Here is a 21,373-nt window from a genome sequence, read left to right as displayed (position 1 = left end):
AAGGTTGATAGAGAACAAGAACAGGAAACTGAAGGGAAGGGAAGGGAAGGGAAGGGAAGGGAAGGGAAGGGAAGGGAAGGGAAGGGAAGGAAGGGAAGGGAAGGGAAGGGAAGGGAAGGAAGGAAGGGAAGGGAAGAAGGAAGGGAAGGGAAGGAAGGGAAGGGAAGGGAAGGGAAGGGAAGGGAACGAGCATTTTTTAAGCACTTACTATTTGCCAGGCACTGTGCTAATGCTTTACAAATATTATCTCATGTGATTCTCACAACAACCCTGCGAGGCTGGTGCTATCATTATCCTCATTTTACAGCTGAGTAAACAGAGGCAGACAGAGGTTAAGTGACTTGCCCAGAGTCACATGACTGGGAAATATCTGAAGTTGGGTTGGAACCCAAGTGTTTTGTGATTCCAAGCCCAGAACTCTATCCACTAGCAGGCAGGTGGATGTGAGTGTCAGTCAGCAGTTGCTTACTCACCTATACACCATCAGCTGCCCTCCTTTACAGTAGGATTACCTTTTTCCAAGCCTGTTTCTTTCTTTTCTTTTCTTTTTTTGAGTGAGGCAATCAGGGTTAAGTGACTTGCCCAAGGTCACAAAGCTAGTAAGTATCAAGTGTCTGAGGCCGGATTTGAACTCAGGTCCTCCTGACTTCAGGGCCAGTGCTCTATCCACAGCATCCTAGCTGCCCCTTGCCCTCCAAGCCTGTTTTTCAAGGAGGATGCTCTATAGATGAGGTCCTGACACTGACTCTGGAAAGTTACCCATCAAAATGACATGTTTTCAGCATGTACTTTGGCACAGCATCTCAGGTGTGTTTTTCTCAAGGCATTTTAACAATGTTCATATATATTGAGAAGAAAGAGACTCCAAAAGCCTGGGAAGTGACTCATGATACCAGCTTCCAGCTCCTTTGTTAAGCCTCTAGTGGGGCTATGTAAGACTAGGCTGCCTATCAATGCTGCCATATTTATCTTTGTTCCTTTTCTCTTTCCTTTTCCCTAACATATATCCCTGTCCCTGACAGAGAAATTCTGAGAAAATTATATAGTTCCCTATACCTACCTCCTCCCAACATTGTCACTCCACCCCTTACACACTTACACATTTACACACACACTTTGAAATAGCAACTACCATCCCTGGTGGAAGGACCTAAGAGGTTTTATGAATCTTATTTAAGCTTCACAGTTCGAGGTGCATGCAACACTTTGCGTAGAGTGGGCTTTCTTCTTGACAATGTAGAAAAAGGGTTAAATGAAGGAAGCAGCTTTGCTGCTTGCTATTGGCTGAGGAGGAAGGGAAGACCTCCCCAGCTACTTCTTTTCCATCTGCCTTCTTCTCACCACCCCTGAGCTATGGTGCCAGGGAACCCCTTACCTGCAAATAGGTCAAAAGACCCTTCAGTTGTTATATAGAGCTACAGTGACTATCTAGTTCTTCTAAACCAAGGAACAATACTTAACCCCACAATGAAAAACAGCAAAGTACATAGCAGGGGCTCACAAAAAAGTTTCATTGGATGTATGGATGTGTTAACAGTTCTTCTCTGAAAGTTATATTTTTCCCTAGGTAAGGAAGACAGGAAGTTTTTGGAGGATCAGTCCTGGAGGACAAAATTTTCATCTAGAGATGCCAGTTTAAAATTAAAAAGCTCTTGATAGAAAACACACAGAGAAGAGTGAGAGGTAGAGCTTCCTTTCAGCTACATGGAACAGCAGCATGGTGGCAACATCAGTGGGGGTACCATCAACAACTTTCCTCAAACCCATGTCTCTAGAGAGATTAGAGAAGTGAAAGCTAACGGGGCAAGTGGCAAGGTATAAAACTGTTTGTTTATTTTTTTTATTTTCTTTAACTGGAGACATTATCATAAGCATTCACTTTTCATGACTACACTCCCAAGGACAGAATTACAACAAACCTGAGGATTCCAACCTACCCCATTCAACCATGACACTATGGAGGGAAGAGGAAGGTGAAAGCGCAAGGGAAGGAGAGGTATGGGGAGAAGGTGGGGAAATTCTTTCTTGCACTAGCTTTTAAAATGCACCTTATTCTGTCTCTCTAGTTAAAAAAATGCTCTGGAATTTGATTAAGGCTTTTTCAACCTTTGGTGATGATGTGGGTAGACCAGGATATGTATCATGGATGTTTACTCAATTCTCCTTATTTTAGGATTGGGCATAATAAGTGCAAGGGAGCGGGGAGTAAGCAGTTAATACAATAATTCACTACCTTGGGGATAGAGTCATAAATCATGCTGACACAACTGGAGAGATTATCAAGGAATAAGTTTTATTTATTGTGGGTAAGAAGATTAATACTTTTGTGGGTAGCTAAATGTAAGGCCTCTGGCCCAAATGCAATGATCCTTAGAAGTGTGAGAAATAAAGGATCCAGAAAAATTTAGATAGACTTTTCACTGCTATAGATGACCTCATTTAAACATCATATTTGTTATGCCATGAATAATGACTGCTAGAGCTAAAGATCTTTGTATTTGCTTGAAATATCCACACTGCCCCTGAGACACTGGGCCTCTCTTTCAATAAGGAGGTTCCAAATTGACATGCTCTTGATCAGTCTCAAATCTGGCGTCTCCTTTGCATTGTTTTTACCTTTCCCCCCATCACACCCTTCATCATTCAAATTCTCAATTTTTTCCACACTTAGATACATTCTTATAGTTCCATTTATTCTCTTTTCTCTTCTTTTTTCTTGTCATTTATTTTATCCTCATCTCCTATTACCATGTCTCTCCTATATTTCTATTCTTCCTATTTCAGTATTACCTTTCTACTCACCAGTCTCTTTTCCTTTCCTTAAATTTCTGATATTTCCTTAAAGTTTCTTTTTCATCAGCCTATGAACTGAGGGCTGACAATATTATACCCATTTAACCAAATTATATGCTCATTTTAAGTGTCTTCCAGACATCTTTGAATGTCCAAGAACTGGCTAATGGAGGAAATAAGGATAATCTGCAGTAATTATAATCCCATTACTCATGGCCTCTGGCTTACTTGATAAAGGACAAATAATGCTCCTCAGACTACCCAGAAGGAGATTGAGTATTACTGATGATACTGTTTCCATCCATGTTTTTGATAGTAGTGTCAGGGCCCACTGACCTGTCCTGCCACCTTTCCCGTGAGTGAGAGTCGCTCACAACATCTGGTTCAGGATCCTTCTTCCCACCTGTCTCCCCAATTATTTCTCTGTTCTTAATGAAAGACACACAAGGAATACTTACAGATCCATCTTCTAGTATAATATGAGAACTTTATCTCCAACTTTATAGTCCTTTGCTATTTCTGCTGATTTCCAAACTTCTTCAGCATCAGGTATCCAAACCCTATTGTACTGAACCAAGAGAACGAGGTAAGGCTTAATTACAGTACTTTGTAAATGAAAAGACAGGTTGTAAAAAGAGAAGAGAGAAAGATTTCTTTTCCTACCAGGTCAGATTCTTTGCTGGGAACACATTCAACCAACTTTTCACAAAATCACAGGCCTAGACTGTTTTATCATTCCTTTTCACCCAGAACACTATTTCTAGAATCTTCCCAGTTCAACCAAAGGAAACAGAGTCTGGTAGAATATTAGTGATCTCTCTCTCTCCTCACCACCATTCTCTTTCTCTCTCTGTATTTCTCTCTTTACACAATCACACACACACAATTCTAATTGGCTATACATTTTTTCCCTCTCACATCAGTCGAAGCACTTTCTCTTTGCCATTTCCATCCAATGCTCCTTACTCTGCCCTCAGGGGCCAAGCAGGACCACTGTGTAATTCCCTCCTTCCCCAAAGCATATCTTCAAATATTAGAAGATAACTTGCTTTTCTTCTTCATACCTATGGCATCACATTACCATTGTGGTCGACTTCCTTGGAGTTGTTCCAGGTCTTCAATGCCCTTCCTAAAATGTGATACCTAGACAGAACACAATATTCCAGATGCTGTCTGATCAGACCCAAGTATACCTAGTGTATAATTGAACTGAATTTTTATCCTTAACTAAAACTGCTCTTTCAAAGGTAACCAACTATCTCCCATTTTCTAAATCCAATGGCTATTTCTCAGGTCTTATCTTTCTATAGCCCACTGGTTTCCCTTTTACTTGTATGATTACTTCTTATGAATCATATGAATCATAATTCTTATGAATTTCTGGTTCATTGTTGGCATCATGCCCCCTAACTGGAGGTATATCCTAAGGCTCTCCTGAGCCCTCTTTTTTTCTACCCTCTTCATGGGGTGACTTCATTAGGTCTCTAATGCTCTCAACCTTCTGAGAGAACTGGTAAGAATCCAAGTGCAAACTGAAGTATATTTTTCTCACTTTCTTTAAAAAAAGGGGGGTATGTGTGTTAATTAACATCTGAAGACAAGGAACTCCAAGATCTATACATCTAGTCTTAGTCTCTTTCCTGAGCTCTGGTTTCTAGTTCTACATCACCAACTGATAAATTAGTTACCCTTGCAACATCACTAACTTGCCATGTCCAAAACAAAACTTGTCATCTTCTTCCAAATTCATTCTTCTTTCAAATGTTTCTATTTCTGTTCAAGGCACCACCATCCTTCTAGTCTCCCAGGTTTGTATCCTGGATATTACCCTTGAATCCTTTCTTTCCTTCATGCCACATATCTAATCAGTTACCAAATCTTTCTGTTTCTCCCTCTATAACATCTCTTGCATGATCCCCTCATCGTTTCTCACATGGCCACCACATTAGTTTAGGTCCTCAATACCTCTCACCTGGACTATAGACTCCTAATGGGATTTCCATTTTCTAGTCTCACCCTTCTCTAATTCATCCTCTGCAAAGTTGTTCAATAAATTTCCTAAAATAATAAATGTTGGAGAAGAAGTGGGAAAATTGGGACACTAATACACTGTTGGAGTTGTGAACTGATCCAACCACTCTGGAGAGCAATTTGGAACTATGTCCAAAGGCAACCAAAGTGTGCATATCCTTTGATCCAACAAGACCACAACTACATCTGTATCCCAAAGAGATCATTAAAAATATTTGTAGCAGCCCTTTTCATGGTGACAAAATATTGGAAATTGAGGGGATGCCCATCAATTGGGGAATGGCTGAACAAGCTGTGGTATATGAATGCAATGGAATTCTGTTGTGCAATAAGAAGTGATGGAACAGGCAGATTTCAGAAAAACCTGGAAAAACTTGTACAAACTGATGCAAAGTGAAATGATCAGAACCAGGAAAACACTATACACATATCAGCAACATTGTGTGATGATCAACTATGAATGACTCAGCTCTTCTCAGCAACACAATGATCCAAGACAAGTACAAAGGACTCACAAAGGAAAATGCTACCCACATCCACATGATGGACCCTGAATGCAGATGGAATCACACTTTTTTCACTTTTTATTCTCTTTTCTGTTTTTTTTTCTTTTGATATGTTTCTTCTTTCACAATTGTGACTAACATAGAAATATGTTTTACATGATAGCACATGTATAACCTATATCAGATCACCTACCATTTTAGGAAGAGGGGAGGGGAGAGAAGGATAAAAATTCAGAACTCAAAATCTTGTAAAAATGAGTGCTAAAAATTGTCTTGACATGTAATTGGGAAAAAATACTATTAAGTGTAAAAAAAGTTTTTAAGGTAAACAAAGTAAAAAAGTAAAATTAATTTCCTAAAACACATGGCCTAATGGGATTTCCAATTTCCAGTGTCACCCTTCTCCAATCCATCCTCTGAAAAGTTTTCCTAAAGCACAAATCTGACCATTTACCTCCTTTATTCAAGAAGCTGCAGTGGTTCCCTACTGCCCTAGGATAAAATATAAACTCTTTACTTTGGCATTTAAAGATCCTTCACAATCTGACTCCAGCCTATGTTTCTAGGATTACTTGATACCACTCTCCTTCATGAACATTTCTAGCCAAACTGGTCTGTTTGCTGTTCCCTGAACTCAGCGTTCCTTCTAACACAATGCCTTTGTACCAGCTATCCCTCAGGCGTGGAATTCACTGCCTCTTAACTCCTAACTTCTTAGCATCCCTAGCCTTCTTCCTTCAAGTTTCAGCTCATGTGCAAGCTCTAACTGGAATCCTTTCCTGATTGCCTTAGTATTAAGTCCTCTTTCCTTTCCCAAATTATCATGCATATTTTTATTTGTTTACATACTTCATCCCTCCCAGTGGAATAAAACCTCCTTGAAAGAAGGAATTGTTTTTCATTTTGTCTTCTTATCCTCAGTGGTTACCCAATGCTTTACATCTAGTAGAAAGATAAGGTATGGGATATTGAGGTCTTCTGAGCTGAACTGCCATGTAGCCAAATGCCAAACATATGTTTACCTAAAATACTATTTTATGGAGAACTCACAAAAGGCAAGTGCTCATATGGAGTTCAGAAGAAGTGGTACGAAGACCTCTCAAAGTCTCTCTGAAGAACTTCAGTATTGATTGTGAGCCATGGGAGATGTTGGCTTAAGCCCATATTAGAGAAGGGGCTGTGCTTTATGAGCTAAGCAGACTCACAGTAGTACAAAGGAAACATGGGATGTGCAAATTTAGAGACATCTCCATCCCTAATGTTCAAATGGACTATTTGTGTCAACCTGTGGTACAGCCTCCCAAGCTCATATTGTACTTATCAGCCACAGTCAAACACACCGTACCTTGACCCCAACATCAAGTCATTGGTCCTCTTTGAGTATGAAGGGTGAACAACAACAAATGCTTGTTAGATTGGGTTGGAAATTATTGTTGAAATGCAAAGTGGGAAAGAGGACTAAGCACTGCAAATGAAGTAATCCTTCAGGTACTTACCTCCTCCTGCCAGTGCTAAACATCATTCCCCCACCCCCAATCAATCAGTGGGAGCAGAGAATTCTGTCCTAGCAAGCAGCAGTCCTCACTATCATTACTGATCCTTGCTAACAAAATTGAATCTGCTACCAAATAAGACCTTCTCTGTCCCTTTTAATTCCCCCTCCCAATTCAATAAAACAATCAATAATCAACAAGCATGCATGAAGTACCTACTAAGTTCAAGGCACTGTGCTAGGTTCTGGAAATTCAAAAAAAAAATGAAGGTACTAGCTGCTTTTGAGGAGCAGGGGAAAGAATACATATGTATAGGTGTATCAGGGTTAAACAGGGTTTGGACTTGACCATACTCACTTGTAGATCACCCCTCAGTCTACTATTGGACTCATTTCCATATTTAATCTTATCACCTTGAACTCTACCTCAGTATGTTTGTATATTTCCTTGTTAGTTAATAAAATTCCCACATAACTCTCAACCTCAGAGCCTCATCCCAGTTCATCAAATATTGAGTAATATTAAGAAGCTACCTACTCATATCCTATATCAAGTCCCTTAATCTTCTAGGACTAAATAAATATTAAAGTTACTAAATATGCAATTCAATTTACTAACAGTGAAATCAATAACATATAACTGATAATTATTTACAATATTTTAGTTATAAACCAAAGTCACCTCATCGCAACTGCAGATGACTTCTCTTCTGAGAATACAGTCCCATAGCATTTAGTTCATTCAGGATAACAAATTAAGTCTCTTTACAAGATTCTTCTTCCACCCTCTTTATGAGATAAAGATTACAATAGTGTCATATGAGGTCATCTTCATTCTCTTTCTCTGTCTTACTCAGATACCATTCTAGACATTACAGGAAAACTGGCTCTTCTCAAATGACTCCTCATGGAATGGCAGTTAAAGTGTTACTTCAAGATGGGACACCCTCTCTAAAAGTTACAGTTAACATCATCTATAGTCTCTGTGGGAAAATCTATTGAAACTGGTGTTACATTTCTCCCTGTGATCAAAAATTGTTGAGTTCCTCCTGAAATCATTTAAAATTACTTTGAATTTATAAATTCGTATACAATATATGTATCACAGTGCAGAGCACCATTTGATAAGCTTTTTTAATAAGGAGAAACTTTATTAACAATAAAGTAGTTAAATATAATAAAATAAAACACTAGTAATAGTAACCAGTTAAACCAATGTGTTCATTGGGGAGGGAAGAAAAAAAGAAAAAAAAAGAAATTTACATGATAACTTCATTAGATTTTAAAAGCAACAGCAAGTTGTACATAATAGATTTGTAGTTTTCTGTGCAATCATCCTTTTTACTGCATGATGTTATAGAAATGCTTGTTTCATTCCATAAATTAAAAATTAATATTAAAAATTAAAGATAAATTAAAATTTAAAATGATATTAAATATTAAATTAAAAATAAAATAAATTAAAATTAAAATTAAAAAAACTAAAAAAGATGCATAGTACTGCATTTATACATCTAAAAGTACAAGACAACATTCATTACCAGAAACATCTGGCTGCATAAACAATCGCTTCTCCAGTTTCTCTTGCAACACCCTCTATTAGTCTAGTCAGAGGTCAAATGGTTCTGGTACCTTTGTGACCTATTGACATTTCTTTATATGTATTTCCATTATTTGTTAGTAAATATGGACTGATGATCCTATCTAAGCTTTATAAATTATCTCTTTTCCCTATAAGTCCATGAAAATGAAATTTTAGGCAGGAGAAGCACTGCTTATGGGTTCAGAACTCTCCTCTTATTTATAATCAATAAATTCCAGTGGCTTCCTATTGCCTCTAGGAACAAATATAAAATCCTCTGTTTCACTTTTAAAGCCCTCCACAAGCACCTCCTTCCTGCCTCTACAGACTTCTTATACTTTACTCCTCTTCATGTATTCTATGCCAGCAATATTGGCCATTTTGCTGTTGCTCACACACAACACTCTTCTATCTCTGACCCCCGTGCATGAAGTACATTCTCTCTTCACCTCCACCTCCTGGATATCTTCAAATCACAACTGCCCACAAAGCAAGAGGCCTTCCCCTTCTCCTCAGCTCCTTTACTTTCCCTTTGAGATTACCTCCCATTTACACCATATATATCTTGTTTAAACATTCTCATTTGTGTGTTGTCTCTTCAATTGGAATGTGAGCTCTTGATGTCAGTCACTGTGTTTTTTCCTTTCTTTGTATGCCCATTACTTAAGACAGTGCCTGCATAGTAAGTCATTAATAAATGATTATTGATTGACCAACTAGACTGGGGTCCACCTCAGTCCTAGCCGAGTTTTTCTGGTTTCTGTACATACTGTCTTCCTCATTAGATATATCACTTTCTTAGCCATTATCTAATTCAGAGAGCCTGCTTATATAGCTGGTAGTTATTGCCTTTTACTTAAAGTCTGCTTGACCACTGGCTTCTCCTTACTTCTTTCTCACTCCTCAGACAGTTCAATTAACTCTCCTATAGACAATGGATAACTTCCACGAATTGCTTATATTGGAATCTTATTTACTATCTAGTGTTATTCTATACACTAGCACATTGTCCATTCTCTCAACAACTTCAAAAGTAGTATGTCCATGTGTAAAGACATAGAATAAATACAAAATTAATAAAAGGCAGTTCAAGCAGGCAGAATATATTAATAGTTAAGGGAATCAAGAAAGACTTCATGTAGAAGGTGCTGACTGAGTTGGGTCTAGAAGGTGGAAGTGAGAAAAGAGTGCATCCCAAGCATGAGAGATGGCAGGTGCTGAAACAGAGAACTAGGAGATGGGGCACTCTGTGAGGAGAACCATAGACCAGTTTGGCTAGAGCCAGCGCTTCTTAAACTGTGCGGTGCAACCCCATGTGCAGTTACAAAAAAAAATGGGCAACAATAAAAGTTTTCTGAACATGCAACAACCAAAAATTAATTAAAAATCCAATGTGTAATGAATCTGAGAAGTTTCTTTGCAGTGCTTGCCCGTGTTGCATACTTCACTGCAGCCTTGGTTCTGAACACAAAGCATGCACACTTTGCACTGCTCATGCCCTTGGGCCATGCAACATCAATGAATGCTGCTGAGACCAAAAAGGGGTCTGTGTGGGAAAAATTTAAGAAGCCCTGGGCCAGACCATAGATTTGAGTTAGTCTGTCAGTCAACAAACATATTAAGTGACTACTACATGCCAGGTACTGTAATAAGTATTGAGGATACAAAGCAAAGCAAAAGATAGTCCCTTTTCTCAAGGAGCTAACAGTCTTATGGGGAAAGAAAATGAAAACAAGTATGTATAAACAAGATATAAACAGAATAAATGGGAGATAGTCAACAGAGGGAAGGCATGAGCATTAAAGAGACTTTGAAAGCTTTCTTGTAGAAGGTGGGATTTTAGCTAGGACTTGAAGGCAGAGAAACTAGGAGGAAGAGATGAGGACAGGTAGTGACAAAATGAATGGAAAGGTTAGGTTGGGGTAATTGTGATGAAAGGTTTTACAAGCCCAGCAGAATTAATATTTTACTCTAGAAACAATAAGAAGCCACTGGAGTTTGTTGAGGACAGAAGAGAAGAAAGAAGAGGTGAGATACATACCTCATGAAAATAACTTTAGTAGCAGCTGTGTGGAGAATGGATTGGGGTAGAGAAAGACTTGATGAGAGAAGACCAAATAGTAGATCATTCAATAGTTCAGGGTAGAGGTGATGAGGGCTTGAAATAGGTGGTGGCTAGGCGTGTGTGACACTCTGTCGAGTATTTTGCCAAGGTACTAGGGATAGAGCTAATAGAGCTGCTTCTTATGGATTCTCAAGGCTACAGAAAAGAAAATACCAAAGCAGTCCTGGCCCTCCAGGAATCTGCAGCAAGTAACCACCCCTGTCCTAACTGAACACTGAAGCAAATAGTTAAAGATTGTAGCTTGTCTGGAAATGACCCAACCCAGGACCAATAATAATGACACAATAAGGCGCTTAAATTTTGCTGTTGAGGTCCAGAGTCCTTGCCCACAGATTTTCCACCAGGTGCTCACAAGCAGCTCTTTAGCTTTAGGGCAAAAATAGGATCATACAGTCATAAAGTTAGATATTTGTCTCAGGGTCAGTGAAATTGTACTTTGGGAATAGCACACATAAGGAGAGAGGTAGCAGGTGTGAAAATGAAGACAAGATAAAAATTGAGAAAGTTAGTAAAAGGAAAATAAATCAAATGTTCTTGGGAAAATGCCTAGAGTGTTTAATCATTGTTTCAGAAAAACTATTATTGACAAATGTTTCTGACCATATTTAATTACTCCTTCCTACCCAGAAATGTGATGATTTCATCTTTGATGTTTACAACTGTATGTTTCTGATGTTAGCATGAGTCATTACTTACTATTTTTATATAAATGATCAGACTCCTGAAAACTGAGATGGAGGTCTTATCATTGAATAAATATTTACTAAACACCTCCTATGCGGAAGACCTTTGGTTAAGCACTGTAGAAGTTCCACAGAGAAGTAAAGAGTCAGGACCTGCCCCACAGGAGTTTACAATCTAGTTTATAAATGGAAGGCTTAGTAAGTTTATACAAAATATCAGAAAGGGGGAAAATTTTTTAAATTAAATTAGATTTATTTTTTTGTTACATTTTAAGTTCCCTCCATTCCTCTCTATCCCACACTAGAGAAGGCCACCACTTGACACAGATGTAGATAGATATAAATATATTAAATCACATAATGCATACTTTTATTTATCAGTTCTTTCTCTAGATGTAGATAGCATTTTACTTCATAGGTCCTTTGTAGTTGATTTGAATATTTATAATAGTCAGAATGGCTTAATTGTTCACAGTTATTCTTCAAACAATATTACTGTTACTGTACACAATGTTCTCTTAATTTTCCTCATTTCATTCTTCATTATTTCATGCAAGTCTTTCCAAGTTTTTCTAAAACCAATCTGCTCATCACTTCTTATGGCATAGTAGTAGTCCATCACAATCATATACCACTTGGTTAGCTATTTCCCAACTGATGAACATCCCCTCAATTTCCAGTTCTTTGCCACCACAAAGAGAGCTGCTATGAATATTTTAGAACATATAGAATTTTTTTCCTAATCACCTAGGGAAACAGACCTGATAGAGGTATTGCTGGGTCAAAGGGTATAGACAGTTTTATAATTCTGTGGGCACAATTGCAGATTGTTCTCCCAAATGGTTGTATCGGTTTACAATTCTACTAACCGTGTATTAGTGTCCCAATTTTTCTACACTCCCTCTAACATCTGTCATTTTCTCCTATCATTTTAGTCAATCTGATACGTATGAGATGATATCTCAAAGTTGTTTAAATTTGCATTTCTCTAATCAATAATGATTTAGAGCATTTTTTCATATGACTATCTATAGCTTTGGCTTCTTCATTGAAAAATAGCCTGTTTGGGGCAGCTAGATGGTGCAGTGGATAGAGCTCTGGCCTTGAAGTCAGGAGGACATGAGTCCAAATCCAGTCTCAGACACATGACACTTACTAGCTGTGTGACTCTGGGCAAGTCACTTAACCCCTGTACATATATACATATATATATATATATAGGCTGTTCATAACCTTTGACCATTTATCAACTGTGGAATAACTCCTATTCTAATAAATTTGGCAAAGTTCTCTGTATATTTGATATGAGACCTTTATCCAAGAAACTGTTTCCCCTCCAATTTTCTTCTTTCCTTCTAATCTTGGCTACATTAGTTTTATTTGTACAGAAACTTTTTAACAGAATATAATCAAAATTATGCATTTTATATCTCACAATATTCTCTCTTATTTCTTCATAAATTCTTCTCCTATCCACAGGTCTGATAGCTAATACATTCCATGTTCTTCTACTTTACTTCTGATATCTGTCTTTATATCTAGGCCATGTGTCCATTTTGACCTTATCTTGGTAAATGGTGTAAGATATTGGTCTATACCTAGTTTCTGCTAGACTGCTTTCCAAGAAAAAAGTTAATAGTCACTGCCTTAAATTGTTGAGACTAACATGACATTTTCAAAAGCAGAATCTTAGTAGTATTTTATCTGAGATTTTCTTTTTATTTCTAGCATAACCACACCCCTTCCCCCCCCACCTGTATTTTAGCTAGTGTAGGACAGAGGTGTCAAACCTGCCACCTTTTGGTGCACAACATTCTCATGCCCAGATGAAATGGATTACAATGAAGTTCCTATATGATTTTAATGTGTTGATGTATTAATTTACATATGTATATATACCTATACATGTGTGTATGTATATATGTAGGTGGATAGATACATAAAAATGTGTGGTTTTCTAAGTCAATATGTGACCTACAGGATCCTACCGTATGCTCCCCCCTAACCCACTACTAATTTGACAACACTGGTATAGGGAGCATCTAGTGAAAAACTCCCCTATCAATACTGATCAAATCCCTCAATTTACTCTTAGAAAGGTTAAGACATTAAGTGATTTGGGCCACAGCTAGGATATGTGAAAGGCATATACAAACCTATCAGTATTTGTCAGAGGTGAAATTGAACCCAGGTCTTCCTGACTATCAGTAGACTCACTATTTGCTACCACCCAATGCTATACTCTAGCCTTTATAACCCATAAAAGACCCCCAATTACTGTCATTGCCACTGTCCCTTCTTCCTCCCCACAGTTCCCCAGAACAAATTAATTCAGAGAATAACAAGTGGATTCTCCCATCACTTTAAAAAAGTTAGTTCAGGCAAAAGATGACCATACTGAATATCAAAAAAACCACCAACCCTACTCAAACTCCATTGGTTTCATATTGTCTCTAGGATCAAATACAAAATCCTCTGTTTGGTATTCAAAGTCCTTCGTAACCTAGCCCCATTCTACCTCTCTGGTATTCTTATAACTTAATACCAGACATATACTCTTTGACCCAATAACACTGGTCTCCTGCCTTTTCCATGAACAAGACACTTTACCTCTCAACTCTGGGCACTTTTCTGGCTGTCCCCCATGCCTGGAACATTCCAATAACTGACCTTCTGGTGTCCTTTAAGTCCCAACCAAAATCCCACCTGCTATAGGAAACTTTCTCCAAACCCTCTTAATTCTCATGTCTTCCCTCTGTTTTTTCCTATTTATCCTGTTCACAACTTGTTTGTACATATTCATTTGCATGTTGTCTCCTTTGTTAGACTGTAAGCTCATTGAGGGCAGGGACTGACTCCTTTTTTGGTATCCCCACTGCTTAGCAGAGTGTCTTGCACATAGTAGGATCTTAATAAATTGGTTCATTGACTTAACTACTGACTAGTTGTGCAGCTATGGGTAAGCCACTTAACCTCTCTAATCTTCAGTTTCCACATCAGTAAAATGAGAGGGTTGAACTCAATGACTTCTATGGTCCCTTTCAGTTCTAAATCTCTGATCTCATAATTTCCATTTCTCCTTTTCTAAAACACAGTATGTGGAAAAAACAGGGACCATTTTTGGTTATCTCTAGTGTAATGACCACACCGACTGTGGCTTTTCCTGTGTCTTTTTTTCACATGCTAATATCAATTAAATTTAACAGGTATTCATTAAGTACTAACTATGCACCAGGAACACATGTTAATAGCTTGGGTTAAAGACAAAAATGAACAAGTCCCTACCTTCAAGGAGCTTACCTTCTACTGGTAGATGGGTACAATATGAAAGCAGATAATTAAATCCAAAGCATATAAAAATAAATATGAGTAATTTTGAGAGCTGGGCAGGAAAAACTAACAATAAGGGAAATCAGGATATTAAAAGGATTCAGTTAGAAAAGACCAAATTAGAATCATAGCATTTCAGGGCAGTAGTGAAATAATTAACTAAACTTGATCAGAACCATTTTTAAAGATTTTTTTCCTAAAACAATGATCAAATACTTTCCTAGTTTTAAAAAAAAAACCTATTCATATTCCATGGACATGACTGAGTCTCTTCTCTTTTGGGGTCTCAGTTTCCTTATTTGTAAAATGAAAGAGATGAACTAGACAGTCTTTGTTTCCTTCTTGCTTTACAAATCTCATTCTTTTTTGAATAAGATATTTTCACTTACTTACACAGCCCTATGAGTTAACTCAGTTCATGATGTATGAGTTGCTGGCTTACTAATGACTGAAAAGCCCTGAGTAAGGACTAACATAGAAAAGTTGGTGTAAGGCAATGTTAGTTGCCTGAAAAATTAAGAATATGCCTTGACTGTTCTATTACATCAGAGTAATTTATTGAGTCATATGAACAAAACAATCCCACCACTAACAACCAATCATATTTGCCATCTGCAAGAGCAGTACAATCCTTCTGGAAGTATACCTGGGACAAAGAAATTCTTACTCAAAATCATGACAACTTTCTAGCTGCAAGAGATAGGTTCCTCCAGCTCTTCATGACATGTTAAACTTCAAAATAGCTATTATTCATTTGGGTTCTTATTCTTATCATTCTTATTCATGTCTGCTAAGTCAATGACAAGATAGAAAAAAAAACAAGCTTTATTATCTACAAGAAAACACACGGACATAATTTAAAATACAATAGACATTATTTAAGCAAGAATGTAGAACTCTTCCCCTTGGAAGAGAATCGAGCTGCTGCATTCCACCTCAGCCAAGCTCTGCCTTGACACACTCTTAGGTTCTCTAATTTCTAACCAAGTCCATGTCCATATCCATCTGTTTCTACCGCCATCCACCTGGCCTTCGGGCTTATATTGGTTAAACTGCTCTAAGAAACAGTATGGTCAGAATCAATCCCTATTTCTACTTTTCAGAGTTGATAGCAGGGTGGAGCTACTGAAATCTCAAGCAAGATCTTCTCATCTGTATCATTTTTTTCTGTGACAAAGTCATGCTCCAATTTGCTCTTCCTGGTGGGTGTTTTCTGTCTAGTTCTAATCAATAATGTAAGAGGTTATGGGAGACCCTCCTTCTGGCTCTTTGGTGATCTGCTGCTGAAAAGATTTGGTGTTCTGGTATAATGGGAAATACCCTGAGAGGTCTCTCAGCCACGTAGCTTACTCTGCTCCTGGAGCAAGGGTGTGGGACACCAACATTTGTTTAAAGAATAGGCAGATCCTAACTAATGCTCATTTGACTTCTCTACTCCAGGCAACAAGATGTGACTCCAGACAGAGATGGAGAGAGACAGGGTCATGCCGAATATGCCCATGTATCAGAAAGGAGTGGAAGATGTATGCAAACGAGCTTTTGTGAGACTGTGGTTGCTTTGCCTCTCTTCATTTCCTTTCTGTTAATAGAGAACCTTATGAGAATTTGAAAGGTCTAGGAAGCAAATACTTGTGGGTGGCAGCAGCTTCCAGGGGGAAGAGGAAAGAAAGAGAGAGAACAAAAGAATGATGGAGAGAAACAGAGACACATTGACAGACAACACCTTCCCACTGCCACTTTACAACCAAGCTGATCACCATTTCTCTTGGGAGATATCAGTCCCTCTGTAAGAACAGTGAGGAAAATCCACAAAAGTTTCTCTCTCTAATTATCCTTCCCTTTGCTTATTTAACAGATGTCTGTTCTGACTTGTTCTTTTGCTGTCTTTTGTTTTATTATTTTGATCCTGTTTTCTCCTCATATAAAACATCTTTGTATATGTTCCAGTCACAGTTAATGTGCAACTGGGGTAAAGCTCTGACTGTTCCAATTACACAGAAGTAAACTGACTAGGAGGTTTCCTTCCTGGTTTAGGTTAGATATTTCAGACTCTAACAAATGGTTAAACCTAATCTGGGAGTGGACAAATAAAAATTAGATTATTTTGCATTTTATTGACAATTCTATGAAATCTCCAAAGAGCAGACAGAATTCCACATGGGTTATCACCTCTGAATATAACCAAACCTATTGACTATTGGGCCTGAGAGTGGCTGACAAAATAACCAACCCTGATTCTAGATAAAGAAAAGGGGAGGTAGACAATAGATCTCTAATGTGGGTCCTGAAGAGGATGGAGAAATGGCTTTGGATCAGAGGAGCTGAAAGAAGACTAGGTTGGTGGTCTTCTAAAGAAAGCACTATGAGAACATTATATGTATGAAGAGAAGCATTAAGAGGAGTAAGAAGGTACTAGAAAGGTAAGTAGCAGCTGTCAAAGAAAACAATTCACCCACTTTACAATTTTACCTGGCTGTATGATCAATTATTTTCAGTTGGGTAGCTACCACCCAGAGTTGTAGCTACTCCATGAGAGGCAGAAGAGTCTACTGGAAAGAATGCCAGACTTGGCATCTTAGAGTCCAAACACTTGTTTCTGAATTACATTTTGCAGGCAAGTCACAGCCACTCTTAGCCACATTTTTCTCACATGTAAAAGGGAGATGATAACATTTGTATTACCTATCTGTGATAGGATCACTACCTTAGGGTTTCCCTCTCCCCTTACCATGTAAGTTAGGCTAGCTTTCCCTTAAAGGTAAAGAAGCTGTCCCCAGGACTTGACTGGCCTAGGGGGTTAAGCCAACATAGATGCAACTTCCTATTGGACACATACATTTTGCTGGTTATATAAGGTCATGAAAAGATAGATATACATAGAATTGGGATTCTTCAGATTTGATGGATGGTGGATCTCCTGAGGCCCTGGAGGTGACCACACCCTGCCCTGCTGACCAGATCACATGGAGGTGAAATATTAAGCATATATCCAAGTTAAATGCTGCAATATCCTTGTTGAATATACTTTCTATACTATGGCTAATAGACCTCCTTTTTAAACTGATGAATGACCTCTGGATGTCTCATTTCATTCCCTAAACTAAGAAGGGACCAGCTTGAGTCAAATCCACCTATTCTACAACCAAAGAGCTGTTGCAGGGAAAGTACTTTGCAAAGCTTACAATTTTCTATAAAGCTGTTGTTAGCCAAAGGGTTGGCATTAATGGGCATAGGGTGGGCAAAGGGCATTTCTATCAAGAAGCCTTAGATCCTGGCATAAGCAAGAAGTGTCCCCATGAGGTGACTATAGGTTCCCAGAAGCCACTAAAACAAAGAGTCCTGTGATATCTCCAGAAGCTTTTTTCTTCAACCTTAACTCATGGCTAGAGAGCAGGAAAAGAAGAAAAATGGGGAAGGTGATTAATACATGCTACCACATACATTGTCATGTCTACACTGTATCAATTGGCAGGACCTCTGGGGGAAAGGCCTGAGATTGTCAGGGCCTTAGCTCTTCACTGGAATCCAAATAAATTAGAAGCTATGAGGATTTGGACTCCTATGTCAAACCCCAAATTTGGTTTGAAGAAATGGCTGACAGCCTATGGATCAGTGTGGACAAAATCCTACCTATAAGAATTCAGTGACTGCATTAATCACTTAGAGTTCCTTCAATTAGAGACTGTTCTGCTCAATGCCACACTCATCATACACTGTTTTATGCCACAGTAGGGCTAAAAGGGACCAAATCCTCAACCTGATCCCAGAATACTCCATAGGTAGGCAAGTCACAGGTAAGGTGGCACAGTTGATAGAGTGCCAGGTCTGGACACAGGAAGACTCATCTTCTTGAGTTTAATTCTGGCCTCAGACATTTACTAGCTGTGTGACCCTGGGCAAGTATCTTAACCCTTTTTGCCTCAGTTTCCTCATCTATAAAATGAGCTGGAGAATGAAATGGCAAACCAGCTTAGTATCTTTGCCAAGAAAGTTCCAAATGGGGTCATGAAGATTAGGACAGAACTGAACAACAACAGGTAAGTCACAACATCTCTCTATTTACATTTGAATGTAGACCTTTCTGAAAGGCAGGGAATTTAAAAAAACCTCAAAATGTAGAACAAAGCCATACTGTAAAACTAGCTATTTAGCTTCCTCACCCCATCTCCCTGCTTCTCACTCCATTGCCAACATCACTTGTCAAGCTAATCTTAAGAAATTGAACAGATCTATCCCTGTGATAGAAATTCTTAACAAGGGATCCATGAATAGATTTCAAAGTGTCTGTGATATTGGATGGGAGGGGAAAAAAATACATCTTTATTTTCACTAATATCTAATTGAAATTTAGTATCTCTCTCAATTATTTAAAAAGACTATTCTGACAAGAGGTCTGGAGGCTTTGCCAGAAGGGTCCATGACACATCAAAATGTTAAGGATCCCTGCTCTATGAGGACTCTTGTTCACAGTGTCCTTGCAGGAAATAATAAAATATTTAGGGTCATTACACCTAAAGCACAATTTTAGACATTAAGAGAAAAATAAAAGTAAATAAAAAATGGATCTCTCTCTACACTCAAGAAGCCAGAAGTCTAGTAGGGGAGAGAAGATATGCATGTAACAATTCAAATATATAAAGCCTTTCTCAATGCTGCTCTTGCCCACCTTTCAAGACTCATTTCCCATCACATACTCTATGTTCCAGCCAAACAGACGTGCTTACTGTTTTCGCCACACACTTTCTGCCTCCAGCATTATCTTCTAGCTGTTTCCCAAGCCAGGAATGTTCTTCCTCCTCTCCCTCTTCTCCCGGAATCCATGGTTCCATTCAAGGCTCAGGTCATGGGCCACCTCCTCCATGTGGGCATTCCCAACCCCCCCCCCAATTATTAGCTTTTCCCTCCCATACAATGAAATTGCTCATATACACTTTGTATTTGGAGTTGTGTTATCTAGGTTCCTACCTTACCTATGTATCTACCTTTCAAGGCTTCTTACACCTTATTCTACATGTACTCTTGATGACACTGGTTTCCTGGCTGTACCATAAACCAGACACTCCATCTCTCAGTTCTGAGTATTCTCTCCGGCTGTCCCTCATGCATGGAATGTTCTCCCTCCTCCACTCTGACGAATGACCTCCCTGGCTTCCTTTAAGTCCCAACTAAAACCCCACCTTCTATGGGAAGCCTTCCCCAACCCCTCTTAACTCTAGTGCCTTCCTCCATCCTCTTCAGGACCCACATTAGAGATCTATTGTCTACCTCCCCTTTTCTTTATCTAGAATCCAGGTTGGTTATTTTATCAGCCACTCCCAGGCCCAATAGTCAATAGGTTTGGTTATATTCAGAGGTGATAACTCATGTGGAAATCTGTCTGTTCTTTGGGGATTTCATAGAATTGTTGATAAAATGGCTTAGGAAGAGCCCATCCAGAATAGCCAAAGCTCTTCTGTCAACAGTACTGAGAGCAGGGTTTTTGTCCTGAATACAAGACAAAGTGAGTTGTCTGGGTCTGCAGAGAAGAAACAGGAAAATCCACTGAACCTCTGTTCCTGGCTTCCACATTCCTCATTTCTGATGCCTCCCATTAGATTATCTCCAATTGGTCTGAATGCATCTTGTTTGTGTGCAGTTCTTGGGGTGCTGCCTCCCCAATTAGATTGTAAGCTCTTCAAGGGCACATAAATGTTTAATAAATGCTTGTTTCTTGACTTGGAAATGTGGGAGCCTGTGTGTGCAGAATATTATATACACTGTCAAAAGTGCTTACTGTGTCATTTGGGATTTTTTTGTGAGGGAGGACTCACTGAATAAAGTGTTGGAGGTGTGTCTGGAAAAGTCTGCTGTAAAAACAAAAGGCATCAATAAAACAATGTGCCAAATAAAAGAAGAGAGAGAGCTTAGAAACATCCATGCAAAGACTAACCACAATTTCAGAAGATCCATGAGGAAGCATGCTACTTAATTCCTGATACAGAAATGATGAAATTAAGATGCAGAATGAGGTATATTTTTTTGGACATCTACAATGTAGAAATGGACAAATATGCATGTTTCTATAATGTAGAAATTTGTCTTGCTTGACTATACATATTTATTAAAAGGTTTTATCTTTTTTTTCTAATGAGGGAAAGGTGGGAAGAAGAGAAAATTCATGCTTGTTGAAAAAATAAAATAAAATAATTTAATTAAAAATAATCTGCTGCTCATTCTTATACACATATGATAAAGACATAGATACACACCGATACATAAATAGGTGAACACAGTACACAAACAAAACTGCAGAGAAAGAATACCTTTTCCTCTCCACATTGAGATAAACATCCCTGTTTTCTTGGGTGACAAATTCCCTTCCTCAAACTCCCCCTAACTAAACCAATCATTGTAATTTCATCATCTTCTCACAGTTGAGTTATGAAACTCAGGGTTTTTTTTAAAGTGCTTAAAATGAAAAACAGAATTGCCCACAGGCGCTGATTTGGGTGATGGGTGTTGGGGGGCTGGCCCTCTGATTTAATCAATGCAGAAAGCTCTTTACATTTCACTTCAGGATCACCAGCCATCACTGTTTCCCCCTCTTTCCCTTCCCAGGAACAGTGAAATCGACTCAGAAACCATTGTGGGCTCTGATAGGTGGCCTTTCATCTTATCTTGCCTGAACTAGACCTCCATTTTATTCCCTGACCACCATTTCCAAACATGCCACCACTATTCATATGTGATCCTCCATTCCAGTTCCTCTGTGACTTATCTTGCCCATTAGAATATAAGCTCCTTGAGGGCAAAGTCCAGCTTGCTTCTTGTATTTGTATCCTCAGCATTTAG

The 21,373-nt window shown here is 38.5% G+C and overlaps 1 protein-coding gene across 1 annotated transcript in view; it reads right to left on the bottom strand.

Annotated features, from left to right (window-relative positions):
• MYO5C (myosin VC) overlaps positions 1-21,373 on the bottom strand; it is a 139,273-nt gene that overhangs the window by 110,206 nt on the left and 7,694 nt on the right. The window contains 2 exon segments of the mRNA XM_020984537.2: positions 3,252-3,274; positions 3,277-3,361. Coding sequence (XP_020840196.1) covers positions 3,252-3,274; positions 3,277-3,361 — 108 coding nt within the window.

The sequence above is a fragment of the Phascolarctos cinereus genome, unplaced genomic scaffold, assembly GCF_003287225.1.
Source record: "Phascolarctos cinereus isolate Bilbo 61053 unplaced genomic scaffold, phaCin_HiC Scaffold_3;HRSCAF=262, whole genome shotgun sequence".
NCBI classification, from domain to species: Eukaryota; Metazoa; Chordata; class Mammalia; order Diprotodontia; family Phascolarctidae; genus Phascolarctos; species Phascolarctos cinereus.
Note: the sequence above shows the minus strand (reverse complement) of the source record. Positions and strands in the feature narration are given on the sequence as shown.